Genomic DNA, 23,977 nt, shown 5'->3' with positions numbered 1-23,977 from the left:
CCTAGTAAGATAATGCAATTCCACTAACTTTTTTCGAATTACTGAAGTAGCACTGTTACTGAAGTACAGGGTTTGACTTACTGTTTCTTCTCGAGGATGATGCTGAGCTGGTTGTACAGCGACTCCTCCTTCTTCTTGTCGATGGAGTCTTGCATGCGCTGCAGCGTCGCAAACAGCTTCGCCTTCGTGGCGTCGTCGAAGCGGTCCAGGTGGTCGAAGCACTGCAGTAGCGGGTACGCCGACATTTGGTTCACTTTACCAATCTTCGCGAAAGCCTCCACCATCACATCGAGACCCTCGTCCGTCGCCAGCGAGAAATCGCGGATCTGCGAGAGCGAGCGAGTCACTGCACGGCCGTGACTTGACTGCGCGGGGTTGAAGCTCGGGCTGGCCAGCAGCTTGACAACCTGCTTACCCACGTCCTTCGAGTCCAGACTGCTCACGATTCCGATGTATTTCGTCAGCATGTCAGGCGTCTTACTCCACTCCTCGAACACCTCTTCCTGGACCTTGGCACGGTCCGGAAAATCCTCGTCTTCGAGGACCATGCGGAAGCCGGTGGCCTTTTCACTAGCAAAGGTTGAATTTCTCAACAGGTCTAGAGCTAGCGTTGCCGGCGCCACCGTTGGAACAACGTGTGGCGTGGAGCTGAGAACGGGGGGCTTGCCTCCGGCCTCAATGAGCAGTAGAAGGTGCCGCTTCAATGCGCGCTGCTGGAACTGCTCGGAATGGGGGCCAGAGCGCGATTCCTGGCATAACTTCATGTATGCAGACTCAATTTGCTTCGAGTACTTCGCCCACACAGCTTGTAGCAGGGAAGTTGTTGCACTGTTAATGGCGATGTAGTGGTGGCTCAACTCGTCGTAGTTCGGGATGGTCTTGGTTTCACCCAATGTCAACGCACGTGCAGAGGGGGTCAGCTCGTCCGAGAACAGGATAGAGCCGTGCAGCTCGACGAACTCGGGAGAAATCTCCACCTGCTTGTCGCCCTTCAGCAGTCCCTCAATCACCTTCGCCTTCTCCGTATCCGCCACAGCACGGTAGGCCTGGTACTTGTTGACAGCGTCTGGGTCAGACAGCGCCTGCTTCGTGAGCCGCGCAATGGACGGGTTCGTCTGCTTCGACTTGCCAAAGAACGACCAACCGCGAGCGAAGGACAGGAAGTCTGGCTCCTCCGCCACATCCGGGATCACCAGCTTAGCGTCCTTCGTCTTCACGAGGAAGACACCATGCTTCAGAGACTTGCCATCCTTGACAAGCGACCAGTCAATCGGGATCTCCCAAGGGCCATTGTTGCCTTGGGGCTTGTCCTCGAATCCACTCTGCGAGATCTCCACAATGTACTCCTTTGAAGCAGCATTGTACTCCGTCGAGTACGTCACCTCAGGGTGGCCGGGGCGGTTCAACCACGTCTTGGCCAGGTTCTGCAGATTCAGACCAGAGCACTCCTCCATGCACTTGATCCACTCCATAGTCGTGGCATTGCCGAATGCATATTTGGTGTGGTACTTGTCGAGTGCCTTGTGGAAGGTTGCCTCACCCAGAAGCAGCTCCACCATGCGCACAAACTCAGGGGCCTTCGAGTACGTCACGACGGAAACAAGCTCCTGCGTTTGGTTGAAGCCCTGCGGCTCAACAGACAGAGACGTCGCCGACTTGTCCTGCGCAAGAGGCCCAATCGCCGGGGTGAACATGTACAGAACTTCACTCAGACGGCTGTAGTCTTCGCCGAAAATGGCTGCAGCACGCTTGCGCTCCATGTGCACCGTTACAGCCTCGTTCAGCCAGATCTCGAACGGAGACTGGCCGGTAACCTGGCTGCCGTTGATGTTATGATAGTACTCGTGGACCTTCACGTGCTCCATGTACTCGTACGACTTGTCGTCCATGCGGCAGCTAGGGCACAAGCACGAGCTCACGATGGTGGTGTTGCCGACGTTCTCCATGCCGCCGTAGTACGAGTTCTCCATCGCGATCTCGCGGTACACAGCGCCGGTGTACTTGTAGCCGGTCTTCTTCCACACCTTCAGCAGCTCCTTCAGCTCCGCGCGAACAGCAGCGAGTCGTGCAGCATCAGAGTCGCTCAGTGGGGTCTTCACGTACTCCTCGTTCGGTCCGAGGCACAGCTTGCCCTCCTTCGCCTTGAGGGCCTCGCGCTCTTCCAGCAGCTCGTAGATGCGCTTGCGCTCGTCGTGGTGCTCGCAAGCCTCCGGTCCCAGACTCACCATCACCCACAGCACGGAGTCGTGCAGCATCTTGACCGCAGCCTTGGCGTCCGCCGGCTCGAAGTAGCCCGGGAAGGCGAGGATCTCCAGCAGCGTCGTGTCGCCATCCGGGAACTCCAGCGTGCGACGGAACGTCTCGTACGTGCCCACGCCCAGGAAGAACAGGTACGGCGCCATGTTGACCTTGTGGTTGTAGTACTTGAGCACGTGGCGGGACGGGTCCTCCTCGCCGAGCACCTCGGACGCAGGGTGGAAGATAGGCACCCCAGCCTCCGTGTGGTACCCGGGTGCCAGGTCTCCGTTCGTGATGATGTTCGTGTAGCGCGTCCCAGCCACGATCGTGGTGGTGTAGTAGGCCTTTGCGTCCATCGTGTCGATGCACGGCACAATACGCTGGAAGCCGTGCTGCTGGCACTGCGTGATGATGGTCTTGGGGGCGCCCTCGGGCGTGTAGTCAAAGTACAGGCCCTCCAGGATGTTCTCCGTGGGGGTGGCCACCGACACGGTGCGGATCACGAACTCCTCCCCGGACTGCACGGGCTTGGAGAACTTGACCACGAGGAAGTGGTCGTCCGTGTCCACGTCGAACTGCAGCGCGCGGGGCTGCGCGAAGCTCTGCACGTGCGCCACGAAGTCCTTCTTGTCGCCCAGCGGCGAGAACGCGTCGAAGCGCTCCACGGACAGGATCTCCAGCTCCTTCGAGTTGAGCTTGAGCTCCGAGAGCGGCTGCGCGCCGTCGTGCTTGAGCGTCGTCTGCAGCGTCACCTTGACCTTGCTCTCCGTGATGTCGAAGACCATGTCGAAGTGCAGCGGCTTGGTGGCCAGCGGCTGGAAGTCCTGGCGCGTGAAGCGGTACTTCTTCCTGGCCTCCTCCAGCTGCTTGTCGACCACTGCAGCCTCCTCCGCGCCTCCATCTGCGTCCTCTGTAGCCTCCCCGCCGGCCTGGGAGGAGAAGAAGCGCAGCGCTCCGCCGGCGGTTCTCGTCTCACTGCCGGTGATTCCACGCCACGATCGCGAGGCTGCGAAGGAGGAACTAGAGCCAGAGCCAGAGCTTAGGCCGGACGTCAGCGCGGACAGACAGCGCGCGTTGCCTGCCAACCGACGCACTGATGGCGCCTTGGAGCGCAGCAACGCACGCGCAGAAGAGCGCGATGATCGCACGAGCATCGCCGTCCTGATACCGTCGAGTTTTGACCAATCGCAAATGGTTCAACGTTGACAACCATGGCATTGGGCTAACCGTCGAATGTGGGGTGATGATGACTTGCGACTAACGTTACATTTACCATGGCAATGTCTGTCTGTGGCTTTGTCACTTTGCTTTAAGCGTGCGTCATGGCAGCACTCCCGGACGAAGACGTCGATACGCCGTCCTGGCGCGTTGAAGCGCTGAACCTTGCGACGAAAAGTGGCAAGATCGTCCGGAGGGTGGCTGAGCGTTATCTCCGCGACGACCTCAGCTGCTCGCTGCCGCGCTGCCATTTGTGCTGTGCCGAGGTCGACGTCCTTACGGCAGTGAAAGTGCTGAAGCGAGCCAAGGCGGTGCTAGCAGAGTCGCCCCGCAACGGAGTGTACCTGCTGCCATCCATGAAGACAATGTTGCTGCGGATGGACCTCCTGGAGCTCTCAACGAAGACTGTCGATACTGCGGGGCAAGAGGTTTTTGCGGACGTGTTGGTGCTTGAGACCGTCTGGGAGTATGTCAAGAGGCACGATCTGCGCGTCTACCGGAGGCTCAAAGCTTTGATACTGGACCGGGGTAGGCGCTTTGTGCCGTTCGCAAATGAACACCATCGAGCATGTTTCGCGGAGAAGAAGGTGAAGCTGCCGAGAGGTTACGAGAATGACGACGAGGTTGAGCCACAGCGAGAGAGTGAGGAGGAGCGCAATGAGAGAGCTGTTGCCGCAACGTGGAGATGGTACACATAGCACTTGGAGGAGCTCCAGCGAGACGACGTCAAGGTGTTGTTTCTGGCTCATGATGCTGAGGACTTGGAGCATGCTGAAAAGTGTGGAGTAGATGGAGGAGTAACTATTGCGGAGTTCTTAGAGCCCGTGACTGCTGAGTTTCCCGAGTTGCAAGAGCTTTTATCTATTACAACTGCCGAGGAGAACGCATTAGAGGCGGAAGGGGCGAGCAGCTCAGCTGGACGCGGTGGCCAACAACAGCAACTATACCCCGAGCACTTGCGAGCGGAGGAGATAGCGACTGGCATTGAGAGCAAGAAGCTTTTCCTGGGGACGATCCGATGCGAGCACAGACTTGTATGTCGCGTACTAATTCACGGATCAAACGGTGTTTAGATCCCTGTTGTTGTCGAGGGGTGGAGCCATATGAATCGTGCTATTGACGGTGATGTGGTTGCTATTCAAATGCTTCCGAAAGACAGTGGAAAAAGACGTCGGATTCGCGTGACGATAGTGGCAACGTGTCTGCGTTGGAAGAGACTGGTGACGAGGAGGAGCGACAAGCTCAAGATGCAGGCGAAATTGATGATAAACGGACTGTGCGGCCTACTGGTCGTGTCGTTGGGATTATTCAGCGGAACTGGCGCAAATGTTGCGGGTCGCTGGAGCTTTCTTCTCATCACGGTACGGCACTCAATGCGCCAAGTGCATGCCTCGTCGTACCCGTGGACCGGAAGATGCCGAAGATTAAAATCCAGACTCGTCAGCAGGAAGCACTTGCGGGCAAGAGGCTGCTAGTGGAAATTGGTTCCTGGCCTGTAGACAGCAACTACCCCCTGGGTCACTACGTGCGCGTTGGGTGGCATCGGAGATGAGATAACGGAGACCGACGTGTTGCTTATCGAGCACAACATCGCGAGAAACGATTTTAGTGTGAAGTGGTGCGTTGCCTGCCACCTGAAGACTGGGAGATCACTCCACAGAACTCCGCGGGGCGTCGTGATCTGCGTCGCCTGCACGTCTTCAGTGTCGATCCGCCCAACTGCAGGAACATTGACGACACACTGCATGTCAGGTTCCGTGTGAACGGAAACTACGAGGTGGGCGTCCACATTGCCGACGTAACGCACTTTGTGGCTCCGGGAACCGCTCTGGATCGAGTAGCCGCCGCCCGAGGGAAGTCATCGTACCTGGTGAACCGCCGATGCGATATGCTCCCAGATCTTTTGACGACGAAGTTCTGTTCGCTCACAGCCAACGAAGATCATTTCGCGTTCAGTGTGCTGTGGGAACTAAAGATCACTGAAGACGACGTACAGGTCGTCAAGGTAGAGTTCTGCAAGACCATCATCCGCTCTGTGGCATCCCTCGCTTACAGCGAGGCGCAGGATCACTTACGTCCTTCGAAGGGTGGAAGCGCTGTGGAGAATCGCGCTGAGTCCAACCAGCAACGCTGTGAACGGCTACAGCAACTGCGTTTGGTCGACAATATCAAGATGCTGAGTATGATCGCCGCCAAGTTGAGGAAGAAACGCAACGAGGCGGGTGGCGTATTCGATAGTGAAGCGGATGCAAGACACCGAGGTGATCAGTCCATTGTGGAAGAATTCATGCTGCTGGCTGAAGTCTCCGTCGCGAAGAAGATCCACCAACACTTTCCGTTGTGCTCGATTCTCCGTCGGCACCCAACACCTTCCAGCTCTCAGCTTGCTCCACTTGTACAAGATGCAAGAGGTGCTGGAGTTGAACTGCGAGTGGAGACTACCAAACACTTGAAGGAGTCAATTGATACTGTGCGGAAACTGGTCCAGGCGGAAAGACGCACGAACCGCAGCTTGAGCAAGCTGTTACGCAGGATGACTAAATCTTGTAGGAAGTCGGCGAGTTACTTCCGATCAGGCGACCTCAGCCCGGAGCAGTGTTATCATTTCAAGTTGGCAGCACCAGTCTTCACGCACTTCACGTCTCCGATGCGACGCTACGCCGACGTAATGGTGCATCGCCTGTTAGCGGCGGCCATTGGTGTTGGTCCAATCCCACGCTGTCTCAAGAACGAATTGCAGGCCCGGGAGCTGTGCGAGCACCTAAACAAGCGCTACAGCGCATCTCAGCGCGCTGGTAGAGCCTCGAAAAACCTGTTCACAGTACTTCACTTCCAGCAGTACCCAACACGCGCAGATGCAGAGATCATCAAGGTTACAAGCGACAGTATCCGTGTGGAGCTGCTGCGTTTCGGGATCGAGGGCACGGTCTTCTTGTGCAATAAGGATGATCCTGATGGGTCTGAGCTGCAGTTCGACTCCACGGAGCAGACGCTGACGGTGAGCAACCGTAACCTGCAACTGTTTGACCACGTGCGGGTCAAGGTCTACGCAGATCAGACGTTTGGAAAGAGCCTGAAGGTGAAGATGGACTTGTTGGACGAACGTGACGAGGTCAAGGATAAACGGAACAGGTCCTGGAGGAAGGCTGAAAAGAAGTTGCTCGCGATTCTGAAAGATTTTAAGTAAAAAAGCACTTCAACCTGGTTTTGACCAATAACAAGCATCCAAGTACGTCAGTTGAGACTTGTGTCTCTTCGTGCGCATCTCCGCTCGGCTAGTCTCCGAATCAAGACAATGGGGCCTTCCAACGCGTAGTTCCTACTTCCACAATGTCGTTGAGCCGAACCAACAGCAAGTCTGGGGCCAGCGGTAGTGGCAGCTCGGGAGACGCGGGGGCCACGCCCTACCTCCAGCAGCTGCGGCGACAGCTCTCGAACCTCGGCTCGTCACAGAAGCCACGGCGCAGATCGACGCAGCCCCCAGGCCCTGCCGCAGAGAAGAGTGCGGCTATTTGTTCAGCGGTGCAGTCAGTATTGCTGGAGCCTCTGGCTGCTGTTCAACTCGAGGTGAGTGATGTGAGCTGCGCGCGACTGCAGTACCGACTCCTGGGCACCAAGCGCTACTGGTACCGGTCAGTCAAGCAGGAGAAGCAGGGCAAGATCCGCTGGGAGGTCAAGATCTACCACATCTGCTGCCGGAAGTCCACAGTTGATGCTCTTGTCAAATGTACGTGGCACACGATACCTCGACTCGCCAGTGAAGACGCCGCGATCAAGTCCATCGGCTTCTTCGACACTGAGAAAGCGGCGATGACGGCTCTCGAGGCTGCCGTCAAGGCGCGCGACCTCACTAACCCGTTTACAGGTTTGAGCACGCGGAAAAGCGAGCTGCCTCTGGAGCTGGTCAAGCACTTTCAAGTGGTGGTTGTGTCGGACAGATTCCAGAGGAAGTCGCAGAACGAGCGGATGGACTTGATATTTGAGCTCTTGCTCAACGCGTCGCCAACTGCTGCCAATGCTCAAGAAGAAAGTGACACGAGGCCTGCCTTCCAGCAAACTCAAACTCTATGGCCAACGACCGCATCTCAGTTGCGAAGTTTTTCAACTATCAGTGATAATGTGATCGCGATGCCGATGTGGAGGTCCGTGGCTTGTCATTTCACTATCTGTGCGAAAACATCCGCACAATGGAAGGCAGGACGAAGCAAACAAGACATGGGGCGGTCGTTTACTGAGCGATTCGGAGTGAGTCACCTGGCGAACGATCGAGCGTTTAATGTAAATCAGGGGGTGCTTCCTGTATCTCGTGGGCTGGCGGAGTTGGTATCTCTGAACCAGGAGGAGCTGGTTTCCAGGCACAAGACAGAGTCTGTACCGCACTTCTACCACGGACTCCCGGACGAAGTGAAGCGCATGATTGCAGAGGAGCAGGCCAAGATGGACCAGGGGAGGGCAGAATCTCTTGCCTTCCAGAAGCTTGCCAAGAACACCGAGGGCGCCTTCATCAAAAAATATCTGAAGCGTCGACGCGAGTATTTAGTGGTGGTCATCAAGCTGCAGCAGTTGTATCGGAGCAACATGCAGAGCAAAACCTTACGGCGATGCTTCCGTCGGCACTTGGGCGCACTTGCCCTCCAGCGTTTATTTCGCGGTCACCAACGGCGGAAGTACGCGAGAGCATACTTCCGCGTTGTCACGTGTGCGGTGCTGATCATTCAGTCGGTGTATCGGTCGTACAAGTCAAGGCAAGAAACCAAAGCAATGCGCATTCTATACTACGACGCAACACTAAACCTCCAGCGGGTGTATCGAGGGTTCGTCGGACGACAACAAGCTCGGCGGATACGTCGCCTGCAGGCCCATGCCATTGTGATGGAGAAACTCGTCCGAGGGTTCATGGGGCGGCGCAGAGCTAACCGGATTTTCCTTGCCAGGCACAAGCAGCAAGTTGTCATTCCTGCGTGTGTTCTCATTCAGCGAGTGTGGCGTGGCCATCGAGAACGACTGTTTGTTAGAGCCAAACGCCTGGCGATAGAGCGGATACGAGTGCACTTACCCGCTGCGCTACGAATTGAGACGTTGATTCGGGGCTTCTTGGCTCGGCGCCTAGTGAAGAAGTTTCGTGCTGCCAACGAAGCAGCGAAGGTGATTCAGAAGTTCTGGCGCTCTCGACGATACTTCCAGAAGTGGATGGAGCTCATGGAGTTGAGACGACAGGACCGGATGGCGTCGCACATCGGATCTATTGCGCGTGGCATCCTCGCGAGGAAGTTCATCCAGCGCGAGAAGCGGAAGCGATACCACCGGCGTGTGTTGGAACCCTCCGCCGCGAGAATTCAGCGCGTGTTTCGCGGTTATATCGTGCGGAAGCGGTTGGAAGACACGCGCGACCAGATCGAGGCGGCGATCACGCTCCAGCAAATGTGGCGCTCTCGATCCACCGTCAAGACGATTAAGGAGAAGCTGCGTGGCTTTCGACTCATGCTGTGGGAGGCTGCAGCAGGGAAGATTCAACGATGCTACCTCTGCTATCGAGCCCGTCAGGAGTTAAACTTCCGCCGTCTTACGCATCAAGCTTGCTTTGGTAAGGCCGCACTTGCAGTCCAATCTGCTTGGAGGAGCTACTGCAGCCGGAAGCAGCTGAAAGAATTCCGCTTCTGCTCGTTGATCGAGCGGAAGGCGTGTTCGCTCACTCAGGCAAAAGAAGACCGCGAGATGATCGAGTTCGACATCTTCGATGCGCGGGCCGATCTGAAGCGCGTGATGAAGTACAAAGCGAAAACACTGCGGCGCGTCAAGGAGATGAAAGACATGCGAATCGAGTGGGAGCGACGTCAGCCGGTCGTCGAGAAAGAGCTGAGCCAGCTCACCGAAGAAGACTTGGATCGAGGCTGGGGTGAGGCTTTCGAGACTGAGAAGCACATCCTGCACTTCAGTCTTGAGCTCAGTGTGGAAGATATCCTCTCCAAGAAGCAGCAGGTGCGCGAGTACGAGCAGGAGATCGAAGACTTACGCATCGAGCTGGAGGATCTGGAGCGCGATATGGAGGAGTGCGTCTTGAATGAAACCATGGAGCTCGAGTCGTATCGTGACATGGAGCTGCAGCGAGCAGGTAGTTTGTTTGCGGAGGAAAAGGCAAAGAGAGTGCGGCTGCAGCGTATTCGGTGGGGCACGAGGAATGTGCGAAAGCATGTCATTAAGCGCGAGCGCCAAGACCTGCAGGTATTTGCAAAGGAAGCGTTAGCAAAGCGACAAGTGGAAGAGCTTGGTGTGCTAGCGTTCGAGAAGAAGCAGTTCGTGAAGCGCAAACTTGAGCAAGCGATTGAAGACGCCGCGCGGTCTCGAGCGAAGCAGAACGAGGTGATGATGGAGATGAAGCGCGACTCGAACGTTCTCCACGGCTTCAACGAGGCAGTTCAGCGAATGCAGGCAATCACTCAGGACTTCTCGTTCGAATATCGGTTGCCGAAAACGGACTTGCGAGAAGATCCCAGCTCAGCAATGTGCTCCGGCTGCGGTCGAATCACTTGTGACTGCCATCTAATGAATAGCGAGGCGGATGAGGAAGATGGAGTCAGTGAAGGCACCACAAAGCAACTAGACGCGAACAACGTAATGATCAACGCCAGAAACAGAAACAGGTTGGCCAGACGTTGGCGATACCAGGATTGATTTATGACGGATCCGCATTCGACCTGAAGATGCCGCCCAGCGTTATTTTCACGGCATTGTCTAGTCGTCCGACCAATCCGAGGCTTCAGACATGCTCAAGGAGTCCTCACGGTTCCGTAGTCCGATCATTTGCTACAACACCACAAAGTAACCGTGTTAGATCACTAATGCAAGAACAAATACCAACGTAGCAGAACGCACCGATTCGAAGTCCGCCACTGGATTCTTGATTTCTTGTGTTTTGGGTGGTGGTGGCGGCTGTCGTGGTTGCGTGTTTGGACCACCCTCCTCTTGTTTTTTCTTGATGTTCCGAATTTGGGCCAAGAAATCGTCACCATCGTTCGACTTGTCGTCGTCGGAGATGTTGCCACGACCGTCGTCACTGCCATCGTCCGACATCGCAAGCGTCGGTAGCTTATTGTGCTGCTGACCGTCGTCAGACGGAGGTGGCGGAGGCGGAGGCTGGGTTGGAGCCGTCACCTCCTTCGCTGTCAGCACCGTCACGGGCTTCGCGGCGGCCTTCTCTCGCTCACGCTTCTGCTCCATCTGGTCCTGCTTGCCGCTGATAGCAGCCTGTCGCCGCAGCATTCGCTGCTGCATTTCTTCGGCGATTGTTAGCGGTTTGTTAGCGGTATCTCCTGCCTTTGCAATGGGGTCGTCCTTTTTTTCGTTCGGGTCCACCTGTTATTATGTCATGGTTAGCGGAGTTTTGTTGAATAGCACGATAATGGAAGGGCGAGGCAAGGCTTACCTTTTTGAGCTTGATGTTGGGGTTTCGAATCTGATCCAGCAAGCTAACGATCGGTGGCTGGTTATCTTCCTCCTCAGGAGCCGGAGGTGCCGGAGGTCCGTCCTGCAACGCACATTTTGCGGATCAATCAGTCAAGTATCATCAGAAAATGGGATAATTGTAGTAAAAGCGCGTACCTCTTGCGGCGGCGGTGGTGGAGGGGGCGCGTCTTCGTCTTCACTGTTAGCCATAGGTGGCGGGGGCGGTGGCGGGGCCGAGTCGTCCTCTTCGTCTTCTTGAGCGGGGGGAGGCGGTGGCGGCGGCGGGGGTGCACCGTCGTCGATTTTCGTGAAGTCAACTGTCGGCGCCGGTGGAGGTGGAGGTGGAGCGCCGTCGACGGGGCCCACTTGGAAGTTCTGCTCCGATGGCTCCTGTGCGACTGGTCCCTCTGCAAAGTTCGCGACCGCAGGCAGGTCCGGGAGCGCCTTGTCCTGGAACATGGAGGGCGCGATCGACGTGTTGCTCTCCTGCGCGTACTTGTAGTCGGCGATGTTCTCGAGCGGCAGGTTCGTCGGCAGCTTCGCCGACATGTCCGGCATGATGCCCATCGACGGGTGGAACTCGTAGTTGAGTCCGTGCACGGCCGGCTAAACACAATAGCGACAAAGTCCGTCAGCTCACACTCCAAACCACAGCAGGAACTCAAGCCTCCACGCACCAGCTCGTCTCCGTATTCAATGGTACGCGGGGCTTTGGCCAGCTCCTTCCGCTTCTCCTCCTCCTCCTCGTAGTCCGTCCCCAGCAAGTTGTCCCATGACGTGTACTACATCACAAAAACAAACAAACAACAACAATGAGTCCAATCCCCCCCACTAACACTACACTACACTACACTGTCAGTAGCAAGTATCACTAGTCCACCTTCTGGTACGGGTTCTCCCCAGAGTTGAAGAGCAGCACGCTGCCCACGGACGGGATGTACTCGGGCAGTCGGCCGAGGCCCTCCTTCTCCATGTCGGCCTCGGGCTGCTGCGTCTTCTGGTACTCGTTGACCTTCTCGAAGAGCTCCACGACCTCGGCCATGTGCTGGCCTCGCTGCGCGGGGGGCAGCGGCTCGGCCGGCAGGAAGTGCGTGTCGTCGTCCGCGTCGGGCACGAGCGGCGGCGCGTCGGCGTACGGCTTGTCGTGGAACAGCGTCCTGGAGAGCGGCAGCTGCCTGGGGGCCGGGTACTTGGACGTGGAGAAGACGGTCGTGGGCTTGTTGCTCGTGCGCCGCGCCGTGAGCGCGTTCACCTTGGCTTGGCACACCTGGATGCGCGCGTCCACGGCGGCCACGCGCTCCTTCTCCTGCGAGACCTTGTGCGCCAGGCGGTTGAACACGTCCCCGACCACGGCGTCCAGCTGGGACAGCGCCTTGAGCACGTCCTTGGCCACGAACTGCGGCTGCAGGTCGCCGTACACGCGGTCCACCGCGTACACCTGCGACGTCTGCATCGTTCGAGCTCGAGGAGTGAGGTGAAGTGAAGTCTTTTGCTCAGAGGGGACGGGTGTGTGGCAGCAGCCAGATGGGGACGCTAGTGCGACATGATTTGACTTGGTGTTTGTAAGAGAGCCACTTTGTGGTCCGACTTGAAGATGATTATGGTAAGGTGTGGACATTGTACACGGAGGCAAGAGGCAGACTTGGGTGTCTGCGAGGAGCTCCTCTATCAGTATCTCCCATTGTTGATGGCGCCCGCCTTAATGCTGAAGTCTAGACACAGAGGAACGTGGTCCGACAGGAACTGGCAGTTGGGCAGCGCCGTCTTCGAGTACGCCTCGAGCACTTCGGGCGGGTGCACCTTCAGTCCGGCGAACGGCGTCAGCGTCTCCGGTGTATACCATACGTAGTCGACGACCCCTGTCCAGTGACCTGGCAGCAACAAACATGCAGGGTGTTAGCACGAGTGCGGTCAATATCTCTCGACAGATCGGCACGTACCTGTGTAATTCGTGTACTCCGGCTCGGCGCCAAACACGGATGCATACGCACTGGCAAAGCCGATGCTGTGCTCCAGATCCAGCGACGCATAGATGTTCGCGATCAGCGGCGGCGGGTATTGGATGTCTGGGTGGTCCAGCGGCACGTGGTTGCGCGTCATAAATTCGTACACTGCGCTAGTAGGTTCGCTATTAAAGTCCCCGCAAAGAATCGTGGGCAAGTTGCGACTCAGCGTCACCCGCTCAAGCTGGCAAAGGCAACAAGAACACAGAGGTAGGTTAGTATATCTCCCCGTCCTAGCATATCTGAATTTCAGTAAGATACCTGCTTCGCGAGCATATTTGTCTGCCACATCTTGACGTCAGGGAACTTCGGATTGGAGAAAATATGCACGTTCGCGATACAGATCAGCGGCCCCGACTGCGATTTCCGTGCGACGACTTCGTTGTTCGCAGGGACCACCTCTAACACGGCGATCTGCGCCACATTGTCGCGCTGAAGCCGCTGCCGCATCTTGTTGAGCGTCGACAAGAACATCTCGCGAGCTGCCATCGACGGGCCCTGGTAGTCTAGGTCGTACTCCGTCTGCACCTGGTTCAGGAACTCGTTCGCGAGGTCGTTGAAATCGACTGGGTACCGCTCCTTGAGGATGAATCGGTTGCGCTTGTAAAAGAGCGCACAGCCGTCCACCTTGCCCTCAAGCCCCATCGACTCGCGCGACTTCTTCAAGTACCAGCCCTCGTAGCCCCAGTCCTCCATCATCGGAGCAAAAAAGTTCTTGTAGTGGTCACCCTGTACTTCTTGGAGACAGATAATGTCGGCGTTGTACGACTGCAGCTCGCGCTTGAGCAGCTCCCTCCGGAATGACCAGCTCAAAGCCCAGATCGGGCAGTACGGGTACATCTGTCGCGTCGCGTAGATCTCGGCCAAAATGTTGTACGTGAGCACTCGGAAGACGCCAATCTGCCGCAGCCGCGGGGTCAACCGCTCTTCGTTCACGTTCGCGAGCATCTGCCGACGCGGTGGCATGGGCGGAACTTTGGTCAGGCCAGCACCAATCGCGTCAGTTTCAGCACACACCGTCCGAGCAGTACAAGAGAGCACACAACTTACACGGCAGCACGATCCCAGTGTCGACTGTCTTGGTCAGCACGCCGCCGCCGACACGCTTGGTGGCCTGGCACTCCACTCGAATCACGTGGCCGACGTCCTCAGCGGAAGGCGTGTACGACCGGCTGCAAGACAAGAGCAGCATGCGCGTGAGAAACTCCGTCCCGACCAAAAAGTGGGTCAACGACACGGTTCCATCAAGTAGCTAAGCTAGGGCCGTACTTTTCCTCCTGCACCTTGACCCACGACTCCTTGGGCAGCGGGCAGAACGTCTCCATGTTGTGCAGCTGCGACTTCCAGGGAAAGTCGCCGTCCTCCCGCTGCTGCGTCTCGAGCAGGGCCTGCGTGTCGTGCAGCTGCTTGTGCTTGTGCCAGGCCAGGCGGAAGCAGTCCGGGCTGCAGAAGCACGAGTGCTCCCGCGTGATGCCGAGTCGGCAGCACTGCACGCACTCGATCTTGGCCACGAGCAGCAGCACGTTGCCGGCGCCGTCGCTCGTGTGGCGCGTGCACTCCGGGTTGGCGCACGCGCGCCGCATGGAGGACCTGTACCAGTGGAACTGCATGTCCACGTTCTTGTCGTCGATGTCGCCGTCCCCGGAGCGGAAGAAGGCGTGCGTCATCATCTTGCAGCCCTCCACGGGCTGGTCCACGCGCAGCGAGATCTTGCCCTCGCCGTGCACGGGGGAGCCCCTGGGCGGCGACAGCGACCGCGGCCCTCGAGACGGCGACGGCGACATGGGGCGGCTCTTTCTCATGGCGGTGGTGGGTCTACATGTATAAAGGGCAAAGATGGTAGAGTGTGGGAGGGTGTGTCAGCAACTGGCTGTAGGGGCCCCTCCCTTCGGTTCTACATACTACTAACTACTATTCTGCAGGGGTGTCAAGACAGCCACGTTGTCGGCTGCTTCCCGCTGCTCGGGAGACACGTGGTTGGTGGACGAACGCCGGCACGCACCGTTAGGCAGCACGTAGGAGCCCCGGGGGCATGTCACGGCTGTGGCGGGGTACGACGCGTGTACGCGCAGCGGCGGCGGAGGCGGCGACGCACTAGCGGAGCTCTTGGGCTTTGTGGCCGGGAGATACAAAGCGCAAGTGAAGTGGGAAACGCCCCCGGATTGGTCGAAACGGGATCCTTGCATGGATCCCCTTTCGTCCAATCGCCGCTCGGAAAAATGACTTCAACATGGCCGACCGACATCTTGTCGAGCTCCGAGACCGCAGCGCGGAAAGCTGCCATGCATTTGTATGGCCTCGGCAAGATCAGGTTGCGCTATTACGGTTCATTGATTGAGGTGGCATCGCTCCAATAGCATTGTTGCTGGAAGCCAGTAACTCGGCCATTTGACGCGCTTCCGACAACAAACCGGAGAGGTCGACCAAAACAAACGAGCATCAGAACCGTCGCTTGAGTTCATCAATGTCATCAACGCACGCACAACCGAAAGCTGGTGCTGTCGTTGCCACAGAGAGATCGGAGGCTGTTGCAGTCGACAACCTGGTCGTGCAAAGCCTCTTTTGTGCGCTTGTCCAAAGCAGCGGAGCAGCCTGGAGCAGTTGGAGTCAATTTTTAACGACTGGGCAATAGAATAGTCAACTGGTAAGACCTTGCACGCGTCGCGAGTCAGTGGCTAGCAACATGAGTTGCCTGCCACCAAGAGACAAGCTCGTGCAATTGCGCTGCAATTGCCGTTGGACCGCTTCAATTTTCAGTTCGACTGGCCGCAAGCAAGTGCCAGCGCCAGCCACCCCCCTCGCTTTGACAACCACCAACCCAATGCCCGAGTACGCGGCGAATCCAAGTGTAGGCGTCCTTTGTCCGTCGCGATGACATGAATTGCGTGCTGCTCCAGATGGCTGGCCACGATATTGCCGGCCGCATGGCACCACGTGCAGCTAGCGCCGTGCGATAAACCCGCAACGTCGGTCCTGTCAGCCAACCGGGCCAGCACTCGCCACCGAACCAAGTGCGCTTTGCAGCAGGTCCTCTGGTTCTACTCAGGCATACAAACAGCAAGTCAAACCAACCGTTACTTCACCCACCAATCTCCGTTCCGCCCGTGACGCAAATCACTTCCCTTTCGTCCGCCGAGCGTCAGTTCAAGACCCCCCTGGCCAGCAACATGGTGGTGCAGCGCCGACCCATGGACGTGGAGGCCGAGGTGCCCACGGCCGTCTACGCGCTGGACCTGCAGCGTGTGAGCCAGCTGCTGCGCATCCCCGAGACGGAGCTGCTCTCGGGCTTCCAGGCGGACCCGTCGCGCTCCGAGATCCAGGGCGTCATCGTGGATGCCGGCGAGAACGTCCCGTTCGAGACCGTGGGCCACGACGCCGTGCACGCGCCGCTGTCGTCGCAGACGCAGGAGCAGGTGGTGCTCGACGTCCAGGAGGCGGCGGAGGCGGAGACGAAGGCGCCGAGCTCTCGGCCTCCGCGCCCCATCATGCTGCCCCCGCTGCCCCCAGGCCGCCCCACGGCCGCGCGCTCGCCCGCGCCATTGGCGCTCACCCCCACGTCGCGCCGCCCGGCCGTGCGCCAAGTGCTGCTCACCGCCGCCGTGCGCCCGAGCAGTCTGGACGAGAACCAGCGCCCCAAGTGCCTCATCCAACTGGGCCAGCAGACAATCATCAGCCACATCCTCACGCAGCTCTACGCCGCTGGTGTGGAGCGCGTCGTGGTGTCCGTGGCTGCCGCGGGAGGGCAAATCATGGCGGCAGTCAAGCAGACACCTTTTTACACCAAGATGCAGATCGAGTTCCTGGACCTGGGGCGCGACAACGACGACGGACACGCCCGGTCCATTCTCGCGGCCAGGCGCATGTTCACCGGCCCGGAGCCGTTCCTGATCCACACGGCCGACCACATCTTCGACAAGTCGGTGGTCTCCAAGCTGTCAGCCTATCAGCTGGGGGACGCCGTCGCCTGTGTGCTGGTGGAGACGGACATCGCCGAGCTGACGGGTCTACCGCCGACGACAGTCAAGGTCAAGATCAACGAGGACCACCAGCACGTGACGCACATTGGACGTGACTTGGAGGACTACGACGGCATTGACGCTGGTCTGTTCCTCAGCTCACCGGCCATTTTCGACGCGTTGGACGCGCTGGCGGGGCAGAAGAGCTACTTCTCGCTGGCCGAGGCGCTCGACAGCTTCACGGCCAAGTTTTCCCGGGAGAAGAGCACTGCAGCTACCACTTCGAGCCGGTTGACGTACCTGCCGACGGCTGGAGAGACGTGGTTCAGCATTGAAACAGAGGAGCAGCTGGCGTACACTCAAGACACGGATGGCACGGCTGTGTTGTCGCCCTGGACGGTCTTCCTGGCCTCGACGCCTGTCGGGGACCCCTCGCTTACGAAGAATGTGGTTATTGGAGTGTCGGCGCCCGACCCGGACCTGTCACTTCGCGTTGCAGGCAACACGGACGGCTCCAAGCTGTTCAAGGGTTTTGTCGTGGGCGTAGGCAATGCGGACTATTCGGAGGATGAAGCTGAAGTGGCCGATGTTGATGGGGAGGGGCTCACCCCGAGCGGTGCTTATGACTCGGAATCCCGGCCGCTGCTGTCGTTCAGTGCGCGCTCGAAAGGACTGTGGTCGAACCGCTCCGCGAGGTCTCCGTTCTCGGCGCGGTCGTTCATGGACAGCAAGGGCTCCGCGTTTGAAAATGACGAGCTGTCGCCGTTTGTGTTGTCGTTCCCCATGGATGACGAGACTTCCAAGACCGTCGAGGATGTTAACTCCAAGCATCACGCGTACCTGATTGAGATGACTCCGGGCGATCCGTCAGGCGTTTTACCTCCGGGATCAGGCATGTCGGAGTACTTGCTGGCTGTGCCAGGCAAGCATGAACAGGATTTTGAAGAGGACGAGATGTCTATCGCGGGAAGCTTGGTTACTCCGCGGGCTACGCTGACTCCACTGCACAAGGCAACGATTCTGCCGTCCGACATTCAGCAGATCTCGTTGAACACGCGTGGTTACGACGAAAACCTTGAGGTGACTGTCGTGGTGAAGCGCAAGGCCCCGATCATCGGTTACATGTTGCTGCTTTCGTCTCTGTTTACGATTTCCTCCGTGGGTGTCGCTCTGGATGAGGTTGACGATGTCGTCACACCCGTGATTCGTATCTTCTGGCGAAACATGGCTACATCGATGGCCACCTTCCCCATGGCGATGTGGATTCTTTTCCGAGGCGAACGTGATCCGCATGCGCCCAAGTTGAGGGATCTGCTTCCTTCCATTGTCGCCGCAGGTATTGCGTACGCGTTCTTCCTTGGTTCGTTCGTTGCGGCGCTGTCGTTGACTTCGGTTGGTCACGCCACGCTGTTTAACAACGCTCACTCGACATTGATCGTGTTCTGGAAACTCGCTCAGCGACAACCCGTGGCCCCGTTCGAGGCCTTGGGTGCTGCTATCGGCGTTGTCGGCGGTGGTATCACCAGTATGGACTCTACCCAGGCAGATCCGAGCATTGTATCGCCGACTGCTGCAGGCGACCTCGTAGCACTCTCTGGTGCTGCAGGTGGAGCGATTTACTTCACGCTGGCTAAAAAGGTGCGCCCGCACATGCACCTGCTCGTGTTCCTGTGTGGCCTCACGGCTACATCAGCAACCACGTTGCTCGTCTACATGCTGGTTTCGGGTGAGCAGTTGAGTCTCTCCACGGATCCGTACAACGGCGTGTTCGGGTGGTTGACTCCGTCGATTCACCGCCTGCTTGTGGTCTTGTACCTCGTCTTCATCTGCGATGGCATCGGCACAATGGGCTACATTGGCGTGATGAAATACTTCGATCCCATCGTCGTGTCAGTGGTTTGTCTGATGGAGCCGATTGTGGCCACGGCGCAAGGCATTGTCATGGGCGTGGACGCGATGCCCGGACCTTTAACCTTTGTGGGAGCCTCTCTCGTTATTGGTGGCACGTTCCTCGTGCTCCACTCGCAAAGTCGCAAAACTGAAAAAGTCGACGCTACTGAAGCCGTGCTGGCGTCGAATGCCACTCCTCGGGCTGTGTACAGTACGCGCTCGCGTAAGAGGACGCCGCGCTACGGCAGCACACCCCATTAAGTGAAATAGCTGCTGAATTGGGATGGAGTGGCGTTGGATAATAGAAAGATGTATGTGATTCATTCAACGTGCTCTCATGTGTGTGCTCTGTGTTGGCGGTTTCTGTCTGGATCGAGTGGGGTTGCTCAGCTCGCCTTGGTGGTGTCAATGAGCTGCACAACCACTTTGCCCATGGCGTGCCCCGCTTCCAAGTATTCCATCGCCATGTCGGCCTTTTCGAACGGGAAAACCTTGTCGATCACAGGCGTGAGCTCGCGTCGCTCTGCTAGCTGCCGGATCTCGTCCATGACGGCACCGTCGGCCACTGTGAACAGGTACTCGTACGTGATTTGAGCTTGCCGGGCCCGGCGCGTCACCGAGCTGCTCAGGCAATCCAGGATAGCACCAAGGAAGTAGGACACGCTCACTCCTTGGAGGTCGCCGCTGGTTGAAAGCGATTTCCACGTTGGCGTCTCAGCAATGGACACGACGGCGCCGCCGCGCGTGACGCACTCGAAGCATTGCTTAGCCTACAGCATCGTTTGGATGTTAGTACTGGAGCCAAGCACTACTTAGCTGCGCTTCGTAGAGTACGGACCTCTCCCGTGCAGTCCAGAGCAAAGTCGTATTCTGCCAGCTCGCGCTCGAAGCGCTCGTGTCCGTAGTCCACCACCTCGTCTGCGCCGAGCAGCCTCATTCGCTCCAGCTTCTTGGTGCTTGCAGTGGTTGCAACAGTTTGTGCCTACCGAGCCATTTATACGTGTTAATCAGCCCAGTAGAAACTCACTAATACGGCGAAGGGTACGCACACACCTTGAAGACGGACTTGGCGATTTGAATCGCAACGGAGCCCACGCCGCCAGCTCCACCCGTGATCAGCACCTTCTTGTTCTCAGCGAGTTGGCCTAGTCGAAAGCTCTGCAACGCCGTCTGCGAGACCAGTGGCAACGACGCAGCTTCCACATGCCTACAACCAGCGCACAGATATATTTCACATTCCAAACCAACCAGTCAACCACCGACACCTCGCCGGCCAAACCTCGCCGGCCAAAGCCATTCATCAGCCGTCCTCACGTCAGGTTCGCTGGTTTCTTGCTGATGTAGTCCGCTTGCACCACGATGAAGCTGCAGCGGAAGCAATTGCACAGATCAGAGATCTTCTCACCCACAGTTGATGAAACGTTCCAACGTACTCCGCCAGAGCTCCGTTGCTGTCGTGTGGCAGCATTCCGAACACCTCGTCGCCCAGTGCGAACGTGTCCAGTGCATCCCCGCAATTGGTCACGACCCCCGAGAAGTCATACCCTACGATATGTGGCCTTGCACACCACACACAACGGTCCACCCAGTATGTTAGCCTCAAGGCGCCACCTCCAATCGCCTAGTCACTGGTCGTTCAAGCTGCCCACCACGTCTCCTGCAGCAGCATCTTGAGAACACCCTGGCGACGCTTGTAGTCGATCTGCAGTCACTCACAACGTCGCACTAGCATCAGCAACTCAAGCTTAAGCACAAGCTGAGCAATGCACGACGTACGGGGTTCAGCGCCACCGCGTGCACTTTGACCACGACGTCCTTGGGCCCGCGCAGCTCCGGCTCGGGCTGGTCGCCCGTCTGCAGCACCGCGGGGCCTCCATATCTGCCGGTAGCAAGGTCTCGTTAGCGTATGGAGAGGAAGAGCGTCATGGCGGACGCAGCTCACTTGGTGTAGAACCACGAGCGCATCGCTTTAGGTAATACAGTAAATCTAAAATCTGCTGCTCTATGATGTGGTGCACACACTGCCCAAGTTGAAGTGCTTGCAGGAAGTGGTTGTACAGCAGCCCTACGCATTCTACTAACTCGCTCGACGCACTGGAGTACATATACTTCTAAATCTCCTCATCCCATCTATCCACGGAAGTGCAAGGGTGGTTGAACGTATTGCAGCCAGTGACCGGCACTTAAAACTACGGTCGTTCATGATCCGCCGCGTCAACTGCCCAGGAATTGCTCGCCACCAGCACCCCCAGGTGAACCCCCCACATCTTGTCTGGCCACGGAGCCTCGGACGGAATCACAAAGTCGTGCGGGACGACTCTGTCACCGAAAGTGGCCTCGTAGATACCCAGCAACGGATCAACAAAATTCTCCCACGCCCGTCGCCTCAACTCAAAGGTGAATCCCAACGCTTTCAACCGATCAACGTCACGCCCCAAGCACGAAAAATAATCCCCGCGGTATCTCATCGTGTACACTTTTTTCCCAAGTCCCATGCCCCATGCAGTCTTGGGCCAAGGCTCACACGCAAGGCACAACAAACACCGTGGGTATCCGACAAGTGTTGAATTCAGCGACGTAGGTCTCAATCGCTGGAAAGATGCGCTCGTTCCAAGTGGACACATCACGATCCCACGCGAATCCTATTTCCTTCAGAGTATCCTCGTCTCGAGCGGCGAGCTGCACATAATTTTTTCCCACTTGAATACTGTTGACAACCGAGCCAAGATGAAGATCCCACGCTTCTTCAGGCCATGGTGATTCACGAGGCACCTTGAATGCTTTCTCAACGATGCAATGGTGATGCATCTGACGGTACACTTTCAGTGCCGGAAGAACCTTCTCATTCCAGTTACGCTCAGCAACCGACGTATCGAAACAGAACTTCAACTCCTTGAGTTCTTCCTTGGACTGCTCCACTTGCCGTTCATACGACTTTCGACTCCTGATACAATTAACCGTGTTACCCAGTGCCCAGTTCCACGACAACTGTGGCCACGCGTCGTCGCCATCCGGGACGACAAACGCTTCTACAAACATCCGTGTGGCCGTTCACCGCGTAGAAGTGGCGCAGAGCTGGCATGATGACCTCGTCCCACTGGAATTGCTTGACATTGGAAGAGAAGTTAAGCGCCTTCAGTTCAGCCTCCATCCGCGCTGAGAACTCTTGTCTCGTGGCTCGAGCACGCAGGACACTTACGGCTTTCCCAAGTCCATAGCGCGTCTCCATTGACCTCCTTGTAGCTCGCAGCGCAACCACAACCTTCTCGTCCCACGCGGCAGTTCTCCCAGGCCGTCGCTCTTCCTCACACCCCGTGGGGCTGAAGCATCGAGTCCTAGTCAGAACGGAACTGAATTTGACGACTTGGAGGCCTTGCAGCGACACGAGGGGTGGCTTGTTGCGGTGCCAGGGCTGGAGTAGTGCTCGCAACATCGGAACTGATGGTCTTTTAGCCACACAATCTGTGGATTTTATCTACTGTTTGGATTTTCACCAATTTGGAAATATGATTTTCAATACTTGCATTTTGGAAATATACATGTGTAATGTGATGAAAATCTAGTTATTAATATTTGCAAACGGCACAGAGCGACGATGGCACCGACGGCGCTGCGGCCCGTGCTGCTACTGCTGCTGCTGCGCCTGGACGCAGCACGCGCCGCCGACAGCAGCTGCAATGACGACTGCGCGTCCGTGTCCTGCCTGCCCGAGTGGTGGCGCAGCTCCAAGGCGCCGAAGCTCGTGGTGGCCGCCGTGCTCGTCTTCTTCGCCACGTTCCTGCCGCGCGTGCTCGTGCGCCTGCTCATCTTCGTGCTCACCAAGCTGCCGTTCATGCACCAGTACGAGCCAGCACATGTCAAGCTCATGTATCTATCTGTATCCGAGGTATTCATATTCTGTGTTGTGCTGCTGCTGTTGCAGAGTGGCCGAGGACTTCCGCGAGTCCTGCGTCGGCTCCACGTCGTACCTCATCTCCATGTCCCTCGTGCTCCTGGCGCTCAGCGTGTCGGACCTGCTCAAGTTTTTCTGCCACCTGCCCACCTACATCTGGGGCGTATTTTTCCTCTACTGGCTGTACTCGCTCTTCAACGTCGTCCAAAGCGTGCGTCCTCAAAGTTCTTGCGCATGATATCGATCCTTATTTTTCAAGTTCGTACTGATGGAATGCTGCTGCTGCTACTTGTGAATTTACAGCTGGCTATTCGTCGCTTTGTTGGCGCCAATGGAGATTTCTCCAAGAAGATGGTCATCTCTGAATCGGTCAAGGTACGCGGCATGGCATACCTGTAGTTTATCTTCGACTTATCTCAAGATTCTTCGAGGTGGCTCATAGTACTGTTCATTGTTGCTCTTTCGGCTGTAGATTCTCCGGTTAACGACGTTGCTGATTATCGCGCTGATCATTTACTCGTCCGCGCTGGGCAACAGCGCCACCTTGAAGTACTCGGTACTGGGAGTGATTGGGCTGGCGATCGCGCTGGGCTTTGTGCCGTCGTTCCACAATGTCGTGGGTGGGCTGTTTCTCGCGTTCAACTCGCAGTTCAAAATTGACGACTTCATCCGCGTTGGAGACGCTGAAGGATTCGTGCATCGTGTGTCGTTGCGCTACACAACGGTTGTGAGCCTCGAGGGGACGACTCTGTATGTGCCCAACAGTTTCTTTCTGTACAAGCCCATGATCAATTTCTCGCAGCGACCGAAGCGAGACGTGGACTTGCATGTTCGAGTGTCGCGCGCCACACCAGTCGAGACGCTGCGGCAGGCGCTCCGTCGCCTTGAGAGCATGCTGCAGTCATTGCATGTCGGGCTCACTTCCCATGAGGAAAACCAGTCGGACTTGCGGCATGGCGAGAAGTGGGAGCGGTTTTACTTTGTCGCGATGGAGGAGCTGTACACTATCCGCGTGTACTCGTATACGGAAGAGCTGGATGCGCGGAAGTACGCGATGCTCAAGTCGGAAGTCTGGCTGGCTGTGACGGAGATCATGGAGGAGTTGGGGATCCGAGTGCTCAGCAATGACGAGCCCGACAACCCGTTCGCTGAATCGCCGCACTTCTTCAAGCGTTCAACCAGCAGTACAAGCAGCCAAGCCGGCGACAGCAGCGTCGGAGATCCGTTCACTAGCGAGATTGGCGCCGTGGTGGGGGCACAGCCAACCAGTAACGGAGTCAAAGGCCCGCTCACACAGCTCTGAGGGCGAAGCGTAAGTTATCCAGTCTCGTGTTTAA

The 23,977-nt window shown here is 57.3% G+C and overlaps 7 protein-coding genes across 7 annotated transcripts; 4 read left to right on the top strand and 3 right to left on the bottom strand.

The window, feature by feature from the left end:
• Window positions 1-77: 77 nt before the first annotated feature.
• Window positions 78-3,023, bottom strand: PHYSODRAFT_313293 (membrane alanine aminopeptidase; the record flags this gene model as incomplete). The annotated part of the gene is made up of 1 exon (XM_009525192.1): window positions 78-3,023. One exon carries the CDS (start codon window positions 3,021-3,023, stop codon window positions 78-80), a length of 2,946 nt encoding a protein of 981 aa, XP_009523487.1.
• A 537-nt stretch (window positions 3,024-3,560) lies between these two features.
• On the top strand, window positions 3,561-6,643 carry PHYSODRAFT_328844 (hypothetical protein; the record flags this gene model as incomplete). The annotated part of the gene is made up of 4 exons (XM_009525191.1): window positions 3,561-4,079; window positions 4,155-4,490; window positions 4,616-4,987; window positions 5,066-6,643. The coding sequence occupies 4 exons, from the start codon at window positions 3,561-3,563 to the stop codon at window positions 6,641-6,643; spliced, it is 2,805 nt and encodes a 934-aa protein (XP_009523486.1).
• A 143-nt stretch (window positions 6,644-6,786) lies between these two features.
• PHYSODRAFT_489296 (hypothetical protein) lies at window positions 6,787-10,128 on the top strand (the record flags this gene model as incomplete). Its single annotated transcript, XM_009525190.1, has 2 exons — window positions 6,787-8,565; window positions 8,611-10,128. The coding sequence occupies 2 exons, from the start codon at window positions 6,787-6,789 to the stop codon at window positions 10,126-10,128; spliced, it is 3,297 nt and encodes a 1,098-aa protein (XP_009523485.1).
• A 60-nt stretch (window positions 10,129-10,188) lies between these two features.
• On the bottom strand, window positions 10,189-14,704 carry PHYSODRAFT_359974 (hypothetical protein; the record flags this gene model as incomplete). The annotated part of the gene is made up of 11 exons (XM_009525189.1): window positions 10,189-10,260; window positions 10,330-10,809; window positions 10,880-10,981; window positions 11,056-11,505; window positions 11,577-11,681; window positions 11,780-12,486; window positions 12,618-12,770; window positions 12,840-13,086; window positions 13,164-13,876; window positions 13,953-14,074; window positions 14,172-14,704. The coding sequence occupies 11 exons, from the start codon at window positions 14,702-14,704 to the stop codon at window positions 10,189-10,191; spliced, it is 3,684 nt and encodes a 1,227-aa protein (XP_009523484.1).
• A 1,365-nt stretch (window positions 14,705-16,069) lies between these two features.
• On the top strand, window positions 16,070-19,009 carry PHYSODRAFT_494397 (hypothetical protein; the record flags this gene model as incomplete). Its single annotated transcript, XM_009525188.1, has 2 exons — window positions 16,070-16,264; window positions 16,358-19,009. 2 exons carry the CDS (start codon window positions 16,070-16,072, stop codon window positions 19,007-19,009), a joined length of 2,847 nt encoding a protein of 948 aa, XP_009523483.1.
• Window positions 19,010-19,134: 125 nt separating this feature from the next.
• Window positions 19,135-20,713, bottom strand: PHYSODRAFT_313288 (hypothetical protein; the record flags this gene model as incomplete). The annotated part of the gene is made up of 8 exons (XM_009525187.1): window positions 19,135-19,518; window positions 19,587-19,730; window positions 19,802-19,955; window positions 20,063-20,113; window positions 20,182-20,307; window positions 20,398-20,450; window positions 20,525-20,627; window positions 20,691-20,713. The coding sequence occupies 8 exons, from the start codon at window positions 20,711-20,713 to the stop codon at window positions 19,135-19,137; spliced, it is 1,038 nt and encodes a 345-aa protein (XP_009523482.1).
• Window positions 20,714-22,343: 1,630 nt separating this feature from the next.
• Window positions 22,344-23,943, top strand: PHYSODRAFT_497292 (hypothetical protein; the record flags this gene model as incomplete). Its single annotated transcript, XM_009525186.1, has 4 exons — window positions 22,344-22,634; window positions 22,681-22,851; window positions 22,944-23,015; window positions 23,113-23,943. 4 exons carry the CDS (start codon window positions 22,344-22,346, stop codon window positions 23,941-23,943), a joined length of 1,365 nt encoding a protein of 454 aa, XP_009523481.1.
• Between the last annotated feature and the right edge of the window lie 34 nt (window positions 23,944-23,977).

The sequence above is a fragment of the Phytophthora sojae genome (genome assembly GCF_000149755.1).
Source record: "Phytophthora sojae unplaced genomic scaffold PHYSOscaffold_3, whole genome shotgun sequence".
In the NCBI taxonomy this organism is placed as follows: Eukaryota; Oomycota; class Peronosporomycetes; order Peronosporales; family Peronosporaceae; genus Phytophthora; species Phytophthora sojae.
Note: the sequence above shows the minus strand (reverse complement) of the source record. Positions and strands in the feature narration are given on the sequence as shown.